The 10,860-nt window shown below is 42.4% G+C and overlaps 2 protein-coding genes across 5 annotated transcripts in view; one reads left to right on the plus strand and one right to left on the minus strand.

Moving 5' to 3' along the window:
* Positions 1–5,654, minus strand: part of LOC115128580 (ATP-binding cassette sub-family F member 1-like) — a 28,638-nt gene extending 22,984 nt beyond the window's left edge. For all 3 annotated transcript variants that reach the window (XM_029658528.2, XM_029658529.2, XM_029658527.2), the window contains exons 1-3: positions 5,400–5,654; positions 4,495–4,541; positions 4,302–4,379 (exon numbers count right to left, since the gene is read on the minus strand). In XM_029658528.2, coding sequence (XP_029514388.1) covers positions 4,302–4,379; positions 4,495–4,541; positions 5,400–5,472 — 198 coding nt within the window. In that variant the 5' untranslated portion in view covers positions 5,473–5,654. The remainder of the gene's footprint in view (positions 1–4,301; positions 4,380–4,494; positions 4,542–5,399) is intronic.
* Positions 5,655–6,066: 412 nt separating this feature from the next.
* Positions 6,067–10,653, plus strand: LOC115128584 (uncharacterized). 2 transcript variants are annotated; one of them, XM_029658538.2, is made up of 7 exons: positions 6,067–6,278; positions 7,266–7,478; positions 7,609–8,337; positions 8,426–8,514; positions 8,663–8,863; positions 9,031–9,100; positions 9,235–10,653. In XM_029658538.2, exons 2-7 carry the CDS (start codon positions 7,380–7,382, stop codon positions 9,373–9,375), a joined length of 1,329 nt encoding a protein of 442 aa, XP_029514398.1. In that variant the 5' UTR covers positions 6,067–6,278; positions 7,266–7,379; the 3' UTR covers positions 9,376–10,653. The 2 variants fall into 2 exon arrangements, with proteins under 2 accessions (XP_029514398.1, XP_029514399.1); XM_029658539.2 differs by having other exon boundaries at positions 6,068–6,182.
* Positions 10,654–10,860: the final 207 nt, after the last annotated feature.

Below are 10,860 nucleotides of genomic sequence, written 5' to 3' on the forward strand. Positions count from 1 at the left end.
ATTGATTGTTTTTTATAAGATACATTTAATGCTAGCTAGCAACTTACCTTGGCTTACTGCATTCGCGTAACAGGCAGTCAGTCTCCTTGTGGGGTGCCATGAGAGAGAGGCAGGTCGTTATTGCGTTGGACTAGTTAACTGTAAGGTTGCAAGATTGGATCCCCCGAGCTGACAAGGTGAAAATCTGTCGTTCTGCCCCTGAATGAGGCAGTTAACCCACCATTCATAGGCCGTCATTGAAAATAAGAATGTGTTCTTAACTGACTTGCCTAGTTAAATAAAAGGCATAAAACATTTTTTTTTTTAAATTAATTAAATTAAAAAATTATTTTAATTTTATTTGTTTTAAATCGGCAAATCCGCACCCAAAAATACCGATTTTGATGAAAAGTTGAAATCGGCCCTAATTAAATCGGCCATTCCGATTAATCGGTCAACCTCTAGTCAGGAGACAGCTAACCTGGACTAAAATCTTTGAGACGAGACTGGAGATGTTGGTTAGGGCTGCCTTGCCCTACAGAAGAAATAAAAAAACACACCAAATTTCAGTTTGCTATTCACAAGAATCATTGCCTGATGTGAACAATGCCTCGAACAAACGAGATCTCAGAAGACCTAAGTTTAATAGTTGTTGACTTGCATAAAGCTGGAAAGGGTTACAAAAGTTTCTCTAAAAGCCTCGATGTTCATCAGTCCACGGTAAGACCAATTGTCTATAAATGGAAAAAGTACAGCACTGTTGCTACTCTCCCTAGGAATGGCCATCCTGCAAAGATGACTGCAAGAGCACAGCACATAATACTCAATGAAGTTAAGAAGAATCCTAGTTTGTCTGATGAAGACTTGCAGAAATATATGGAACATGCCAACATCTCTGTAGACGAGTACGATATGTAAAACACTAAACAAGAAGGGTGTTCATGGGAGGACACCACGAAAGAAGTCACTGCTGTTCAAAAAAAACCTTGCAGCACGTCTGAAGTTTGCAAAAGTACACCTGGATGTTCCACAGCGCTACTGGCAAAATATTCTGTGGACAGATTAAACTAAAGTTGAGCTGTTTGGAAGGAACACACAACAATATCTGTGGAGAAAAAAAGGCATAGCACACCAGCATCAAAACCTAATCCCAACTGTAAAGTATTGTGGATGGAGCATCATGGTTTGGGGCTGCTTTGCTGCCTTAGGGCCTGGACAGCTTGCTATCATCGACGGAAAAATTAATTACCAAGTTTATCAAGACATTTTGCAGGAGAAGCTAATGCTATCTGTGCGCCGATTGAAGCTCAACAGAAGATGGGTGATGCAACAGGACAACGACCCAAAACACAGAAGTAAATCAGCAACAGAATGGCTTCAACAGAAGAAAATACACATTCTGGAGTGGCCCAGTCAGTCCCGACCTCAACCTGATTGAGATGCTGCGGCATGACCCCAAGAGAGAGGTTCACACCATACATCCCAAGAATATTGCTTAACTGAAACAGTTTTGTAAAGAGGAATGGTCCAAAATTCCTCCTGACTGTTGTGCAGGTCTGATCTGCATCTACAGAAAATGTTTGGTTGAGGTTATTGCTGCAAAATGTGTGTGTTATTAGTTTAAGCATACTGTGTTTGTCCATTGTTGTGACCTAGATGAATATCTCATTTTATTACCAATTTATACAGGTATTTCCAAAGGGTTCACATACATTTTCTTGCCACTGTATACACACACAGAAAGGATTCAGACCCCTTTACTTTTTCCACATTTTGTGATGTTACAACCTTATTCTGAAATGGATTAAATAAAAGTTGCCCCTCATCAATCTACACACAATACCCCATAATGACCAAGCAAAAACAGGTATTTAGAAATGTTTGCACATTTACTTTATTTACATAAGTATTCAGACCCTTTGCTACGAGACTTGAAATTGAGCTCAAGTTTCTACAACTTGTTTGGCATCCACCTATGGTAAATTAAATTGGTTGGACATGATTTGGAAAGGCACACACCGGTCTACATAAAAGTTTCCACAGTTGACAGTGTATGTCAGAGCGACAACCAAGGCATGGGGTCGAAGGAACTGTCCATAGAGCTCCGAGACAGGTTTGTATCGAGGCACATATCTGGGGAAGGGTACCAAAAAAAATGTCTACAGCATTGAAGGTCCCCAAGAACACAGTGGCTTCCATCATTCTTAAATGGAAGAAGTTTGGAACCACCAAGACTCTTCCTAGAGCTGGCCGCCCGGCCAAACTGAGCAATCGGGGGAGAACGGCCTTGGTCAGGGAGGAGACCAAGAACCCGATGGTCACTCTTGACAGAGTGCCAGAGTTCCTCTGTGGAGATGGGCGAAAATTCCAGAAGGACAACCATCTCTCTGCAACACTCCACCAATCAGGGCTTTATGGTAGAGTGGCCAGCCACTCAGTAAAAGGTACAACAGCCACATAACAGCACAAAGTAAAGAGAGATCCTTGATGAAAACCTGCTCCGGGGCCTCCCAAATGGCACAGTGTTCTAAGACACTGCATCGCAGTGCTAGCTGTGCCACTAGAGATTCTGGGTTTGAGTCGAAGCTGTCGCAGCCGGCCACGACCGGGAGACCCATGGGGTGACACACAATTGGCCCAGTGTCGTCCGGGTTAGGGGAGGGTTTGGCCGGCAGGGATGTCCTTGTCCCATCGCGCAGTAGCGACTCCTGTGGCGGGCCGGGCGCAGTGCATGCTTACATGATCGCCAGGTGTACTGTGTTTCCTCCGACACATTTGTGCGGCTGGCTTCCGCGTTAAGCGGCATCGTGTTAAGAAGCAGTGCGGCTTGGATGGGTTGTGTTTCGGAGGACGCACGGCTCTCGACATTCGTCTCTTCTGAGTCCGTGTGGGAGTTGCAGCAATGGGACAAGACTAACTACCAAATCGATACCACAGGAAAAATGTTTTTATTTTATTTTTTAAATAAAGAATTTACAAAAAAAGAACCTGCTCCAAATTGCTCAGAACCTCAAACTGGGGTGAAGGTTCATCTTTCAACAGCACAACGACCCTAAGCACACAGCCAAGACAATGCAGGAGTGGCTTTGGGACAAGTCTCAATGTCTTGAGTGGCCCAGCCAGGGACCGGACTTGAATCCGATCGAACATCTATGGAGAGACCTGAAAACAGCTGTGCAGCGACGCTCCCCTTCCAACCTGACAGAGCTTGAGAGGACATGCAGAGAAGATTGGGAAAAACTCTCCAAACAGAAGTGTGCCAAGCTTGTAGCGTCATACCCAAGAAGACTCGAGGCTGTAATCATTTCCAAAGGTGCATCAACAAAGTACTGAGTAAACGGTCTAAATACTTATGTAAATGGGATAATTACATTTATTTTGAATCAATTTGCAAAAATGTCTAAACCTGTTTTTGCTTTGTCATCATGGAGTATTGTGTGTAGATTGATGGGCACACACATCCCTGGGTCACTCCTCTTTTCAGTTCACTGCAGCTAGCGACTGGAACGAGCTGCAACCAAACCTCAAACTGGACAGTTTTATCCTAATCTCTTCATTCAAACACTCAATCATGGACACCCTTACTGACTGTTGTGGCTGCTTTGTATGATGTGTTTTTGTCTCTACCTTCTTGACCTTTGTGCTGTTGACTTTACCCAATAATGTTTGTACCATGTTTTATGCTGCTACCATGTTGTTGTCATGTTGTGTTGCTCCCATGCTGTGATGTCATGTGTTGCTGTCTTATGTTGTTGTCTTAGGTCTCTCTTGTTGTGATGTGTGTTTTGTCCTATATTTATATTTTTATTTCTTTTTAATCACAGGCCCCCGTCCCCACAGGAGGCCTTTTGGTAGGCCGTCATTGTAAATAAGAATTTGTTCTCAACTGACTTGCCTAGTTAAATAAAGGTTAAATAAATGAAAAATAAATAGAATAGGGGGGAACACTTTAATCAATTTTAGAATAAGGCTGTAACGTAACAAAATGTGGAAAAAGGTCAAGGGGTCTGAATACTTCCCGAATGCACTGTATGTATCATGGTTCTCTTTGCATTGTAGGTTCGACACTGCAAGCTAGCTACCACTCTGACTAGTAGTGGCTACATATAACCAACCTCCCCAAACGCTTCAAGCTCATCTACTGTCTTTCAAGAGAGCAAATTGGGTGGGAAGGGAAAAAAATTATAATTATGCAAAAGGTAGATTTATTCATGTCAATATATCCCAGGACATTGTGTTATTGATACAGCATTGCAAAAAGTATTAATCCACCTGAAAATAGCCTATATGATATCTCTGTGGTAGTTAAGGAATAGAATTACCTGCTTTCCTTGCATCTCTTTCAGCACAATTTCATCCTCCTTCTCAGTTTTGTTATCTGTGGCCAGCTCATCAAAGAACTGTGTGAGAACAATGTTGACACATTTTATTAAAATGTTCACATTGAAGATAACATTTTCTTTCTCGCCACATTCAATTAACTCAAAAATATCCACAAGAGGTATAACTACTCACACTCTTCTTCCCCTTTGTATCCTTCTTTCCTTTCTTTACTGATTTTTCTGAAGAGAGGGGAGATCAAATTTAGGTACAAAGATGAGCAAGTTGGTCATCAACATACGGATCCACTGAATGACAAAAGAGAGTGGCCAAATGAGCCAGAAGGGAGGCAATGCCTTGTACAAGGGGAGCGTAGGGGTGGCACATTTTCAGAATGACTTTTGGCAACACAGCAGTTCTTCAAACAATGCATACTAGCTATGACCTAGCTACGTTATCCTTCATGACTTGAATGATTAATTAATAATTCATTAATAACTAGCTACGACCCCGAGTTTATTACTCTTCCTCAAACGACTCGTCACTATTTTAAATGTCGAGCTGTCTCTACTTGACTTTCAAGTAGAGAACAAGGAATAATTTGTCTGACACAATTACATGGCATGTTGTGTTGCTACCATGCTGTTTTGCTGCCATGCTGTGTTGCTGCCATGCTGCGTTGTCGTCGTAGGGTCTCTCTTTATGTAGTGTTGTCTCTCTTGTCGTGATGTGTTTTGTCCTATATTTTTATTTAATTTGTTTATACTTTCAATCCCATCCCGCAGGAGGTATTTTGCCTTTTGGTAGGCCGTCATTGTAAATAAGACTTTGTTCTTTAACTGACTTGCCTAGTAAAATAAAGTAGCAAGCTGTTAACTAACGTAGCTTCCAGCTAGCTAGTTAACCATCACCAATGTCACACTATGTTGTCAAAATACAGCATATCGTATGACAGCCAGGACAGTTACTTGTTAACAAAGATCGCTGACTGAGGCACATTAGCTAGCTAACAACGTTTTATCTTAGCTAACAGTATATTGCAACGGCTGGAAAAGACTCAGTTGTAACCATTAGCTTAGTTGCTGGCAGCAATTAGATACCTGCCACCGCTGATGGTGCTACTGCTCCCTCTTCTCCTTCCCATTCTGTGTCTTCTTTCGCTTTCTTAGGCATTTTCTGTTATTTATTTATACGGATATTAACAGAAAACCAACGACTTTATCTTAAAAAAATAACTTGAACCCGGTGGTAAGAGTGGCTGTCAGAGAAGAGCAAGTGTTTTATCACAACACATGCGGTTTGAGATTTTTCCATTCGTTGACGTAGCGACAGCACCACTGAGTTTCAGTCGCCCGTTGACGTGTGAATAATGAGTAAAGCAATATTTCACAGCGCCACTGGTAGGCTTGTCTAAGAATTGTAATCGCTTGCGAGCACAAAAAAACGTTTTTAATAGTGAAATAATATTTTTTTGCACGCATAGGATAGGTCTTACAGAATTATATATTTTCTCACTATATGGCTTGAAAGTTTCATAAAAAAATGTAGTCAAGAAAAATACCTACAAATCAAATGTACAGCAGATTTCGATGTATTACGATTATATATATTTATATATATATATATATATATATATATATATATATATATATATACAAAATATTGCCTATGGTTTTATAACATTTATTGATAACGATTTATATCGATATATTCATTCTGCGTCTAATGAAATGCACATTTTCCTCCAATCAGCGCTACGCAGGTGTATGACGTGTGGGTGTTCCTGTGCTCGCGTGCTGCTGGACAAGGACATCGGGAGATGGAATGACATTTGTGTAACGCTTGATAGCTTCCCATTTCGAAAAATTACGTGGGATATCAAAGTAAAACACCTGACTTTGAGGATTATTGTCTTACTATCTGGTCATTGCTAAACAGACTAATCGCAGTTTCGATCCAATTCGCTTCTGACACAGCAGGTATGCATGTCACTGTTAGATAGCTAACGTTAGCTAACCCAATATGCTAATCACGGGAGTGTGTTAACCATGGTGATCTAACTACTCGCATATCAACTAACTAGGTAGCGAGCTAACGTTAGCTTGCGTTTTCTAACTAGATTGAGGGGTCCCTATATTCATAAATCAATTAATGTATTTCCATACATACCACCTTCAAAGTTGAAGCATGGTTAATTTTGTTTCTGGTCGTGCCGACAAGACTGTCACTCAAACCACCGGTTGTAAATCAGCTGGATCTCATGTTATTTAAGTCTCCAATGGGGAATGGTACGTCATAGTATTGTATACCATTGAAGCTACGAGAAGGAACTGTGCTTGGTGTATTCTGGCTCTGTAATCATTAGTGAATATCGGTTGTGTAACCTTAGGACAAGAAATCAACAAATGTTGCCACGGTTAACAGTACACTGCAGAGACTGCTTACGGTATATGTATCAAATCACGGTTCTAAAGTTGTAGAAGAAACAAAACGATATTCGCTTCTAGTTATAGGTGGTTGTCGAGTTCAAATGTAGCAAATGACAGTGCCTTATTGGAAGGGCAAGACGTCTGAGTAGCAATTATGGTCTTGTTGTTTGCTGTTTACGCCACTAACTGTTATATGCTACTGGCATAGCTTTTTCGCGCTCCAAAAGAGTTTAAGTAGGGTCAAATGAGGACTGACATGCTTCAAATCTGTTGCTCCTAGCACCCACAAGACAGTGTTTGTTGTGTTGTTTTCTTCATTCAGTTCAAAGTTGAATATTAGGTGTTCTAAAACTTTTGACCAGTAGTGTAGGTCATATAGGTCTTGATTTACAGCCTAGCATCCTACACATGAACTCACAACTGTTCCTTGAGTAGCCTACACATGCCCGCACCAGGCTATATGGACATATCATTGCGATGGCCTAACAATGACTGTTCACCCTCAACGGCCCACCCTAACCCTTTCTCTTTATCTAGATTTTTTATTTGGGATTGAGAGGGGACCAAGAAGATAAAGAGCTGGTTCTTCCTTGGGGTTGCTGTGGAATAATGCCCCTGGTGATTGGAGTTACACATACCCCCTGTTTGTGAATGGCTGCTTGTAGAGGGGGCGTCGCCTTGTGGGTGGGGTGTGTGAGGAGCCATGGCAAAAGGCAACCAGTCAAGCAACAGTGCTGGAGTCTTGTTCAGGTATTGTCTTGACAGACAGGTCTACATTCATTAAATATTTAAATAAGAGCAAGGTTGGATCCAGATCTGGGACCAGGCTATATAAGAGCACCTTATTGAAAAGCTTTACTTGTCCCATGTGAATTTGCAGGCGATGGATGTGCAGTGGAGTGGACAGATCCAGTCGCTCAGCAGCACATCATGGGCCCTGGTTCCCCCAAACAGGCTGAGGTACCAGAACATCAAGCATCTGGCCCTGTCACACCCCTTCCACCATGCCAGCCAGGGCCAACCCCACAGCCAGAGGCCCCCGGACGAGGACTGGGAAGAGACAGTAAGCCTGTGTGTGCTGGTGCAGCCTGGCCCTGGGGAGTGTGATGGCCAGCACACCCTGGTGGAGGTGCCTCTATTTGGGCAGATTAAACTAGGTGAACTCCTGGCTCCGGGAGGACTCAGTAGGCCCGTGGAGTTCCTCTTCCCCTTGACCACGGTGGACGGGAGCCGAGAGGATGACATCAGTGTTGGGACGACTAAGGTTCAGGCGGAAGGTTCCAAGACGATGATGAACGAGGGAGAGACGGAAACAGAAAAGAGGGAGAGAGGATCATTCCGGAGCCTGTTTGAGACAGAAGGATGTCCAGCTCCATTTATGAATGGATCTAGGTTCTACTGCTTCCACTGTCCTGGGATGGAGCCATTGCCTGGTTATAGGAACAAATCGGGCCATATGATTGGACTAGAGAAGGAGTTGTCACTGTTGCTCCACACCTCTCTGTATAGTAGTTATGCAGAAAGAAAGACAGTCGAGGGGGGTCACAGCGACAGAGAGAGTGAGGACGAGGAGAAACTGGCATTGATGTATGAAAAGCTGAGAATTGAGGTAAGAGGGGTTTGTTAGGGGATGGCTGTTTGATGGCATACACTTCTATTTAGTTATTAGTATTGATGATCATTTGTTTGATTTGCAGCTTCCTAGTTTCTTTATGAAGAGTCATGACTACACCATGTACACAAATGATATCGAGTTCGTCAACTGTATTCTAAATGCCAAGACCAGGTAAATGCTACTTTCTGTCTACTTTGCAGTTTCCTTCCCGAACTGAAATGGAATTGACCCGAACCCTGATATTTATACATATGTAACTACATGCATATAAACCCCCATAGGTCTATATTATAATACAGCTATACTGTCTATCCTCTAGGGGCAGAGTTCTGTACCAGCTGAGCCTGTCTCTGTGGAGGCTGCTGTGTCTCTGTTACTATGCTGAGGCCCAGTTAGAGGTACTGAAACTGACCAAGCACCCAGAGGACAGGACCATCAAGGCCAGGTGGAGTGTCAGAGGACTGCCCTTCCTCTCTCTGCTGCTGAGATTCTACCGCAAGGACAAAACTGACCTCTACAGGTACAGAAACCTGACTGGGATCTGTTTATCTTTACACAATGTTCAGACAGAAATGTATTGATTTAATTTGGTATTGTGTGGAACGGATAGTGTTTTTGGTCAATGTTCCTCTTCACTGTTAATTCTCTATGATCATTCATACTCTAATAAACACTGTCTTTCAACAGGTCATATGATGCGTTCTCTACCTTCTACCTTGGCCATGATGGACTCATACATTGTCACAAAGTGGAAAAAGTCAGTGGCCATGTGGTTTTCTGTCTCTGAAATAGAAATGTCCACAAATAGCTAAGAAATACCCTCAGGTTTTGTGCCTTGCCTAAACTGATCACCTCGAACTTGCTGAGTATTGTTTTTCCGTCTTCCTCCAGGTGATGAAAGCCCAGCCGCCAATTCTGCCCGGGGTGACCACTCTGTTAGCGGGAGCCCTCGTGTCCCTGGGGGTCCAGGAGCACCGGCCAGCCCTCAACCTCATGCCCCCCTTGCTCTCGTCCCGCCAAGGCCGAGACTGATAGAGGGTCTGGAGGAACGAGCATGTGTGTACCATGAGCAGTAACAGGGAGAGGGGGAAACAGGCAATCAGTGTTGAAAAAAAACAACTTTTCCCTCTTCACCCGTACAATGCCTGCTCTGAAAATATCAAAAAATAACGATCCAAAACCGTTCCCTCACAGCAATAGAATAGCAGCTACTACTTTAGTTGAAATGCAATCCAGGACTTCAGTTTATCCAGTAAGTCGAGTCGATACCTTGAGTCAGTTCCTTGTTAACGCACAAACGATTGCACAGCGCTTGTGTGATGTTGAACCACCTTCTGGGCCTATACGCTCACACTACATAGTCTGCTAAATGGCATATATTATTGGACAAACTTATTTTCACTGCATTACATGACTATTGCTTTTTAAAGCATCGTTTAAAAACAATTCATGCCGGATTAATATTTAAGTTAAAGTTAAATGGATTAATTAATGAAATCAGTCTGTGTACCTGGGAACTGGGCACACATGTCACTGGTTTCCTTTGAATAGTTTTCACTGGTGAACACGTTGATGTAACAGCACACAGCCCAAGGAACCCCGTATTGAGGCAAGACCACATTCTATATAGCCAGTTGGCCTAACAGACCTTATGATCTCATTGAATAGGTTGCTTTATGCCATATGAATGCATGAGGTCAGTCTGTCCCTGTATGAACTTCATGTCAATCTCATTGAGACGTAACTTTCACAAACAACCCCATCCTACCCTGGTTAAACTATGGTCCTTCCGTGTTGATTGACAACTGGCTGCGAGGGACCTGACCTCAGCACAGTTGCATGACAGGACTCTGGATTCAGGTTAAGAATGTGAATTTGTCAGTTCGGTACTGACACTTTTGATGGAAAACAAGTGGCACCTGAACACTTCATTGGAATGACAGTTTACTTTCAGTTGAATGGTTAAATAAAAGAGGAATAATTGTAGAATAGAGTATCTGTACATGTCAATGCAACTCAGTCTTCCATCATTGTTACAGTATGCTTCACTCAACATGTTCTCAAACTAGGTGACAGCATGCCACGTTAGCTCTAGCACTACCATTAATACTCTAACATTTACTTGAAGGGGCATACATAAACCCTGTTGAATGACACTTGTAAAGGTGTTATGGCCCCTTTCAAGTAGTGTTATGACTTCAGAAAAAAAATATTTAATTCAATCGTTTCTAGTGCAGTGTTGCTACTTTAGGATTTAACCCACAACTGGTGTGAAACCTGGCTGTCTGAATAAAACAAACCACTGGTGTACCTACTGCTGTCCTTGACTGATTTCTAGATCTTCCTACCAAATAGCACCTTAACACTGCCAGACAAATTCAATCTTACTTAGATATCAGAAAGAAGCATTTCAGAAAGATCCGAATAGTCAGAAATACAGGATTTTTTTTTTAAACGACTAAGTGGCTTGTCGAGGAATTTCCTATAGCATTTCTACATTGACTTAATGTTTATTTC

Source organism: Oncorhynchus nerka, linkage group LG4 (genome assembly GCF_034236695.1).
Source record: "Oncorhynchus nerka isolate Pitt River linkage group LG4, Oner_Uvic_2.0, whole genome shotgun sequence".
Lineage (NCBI taxonomy): Eukaryota > Metazoa > Chordata > Actinopteri > Salmoniformes > Salmonidae > Oncorhynchus > Oncorhynchus nerka.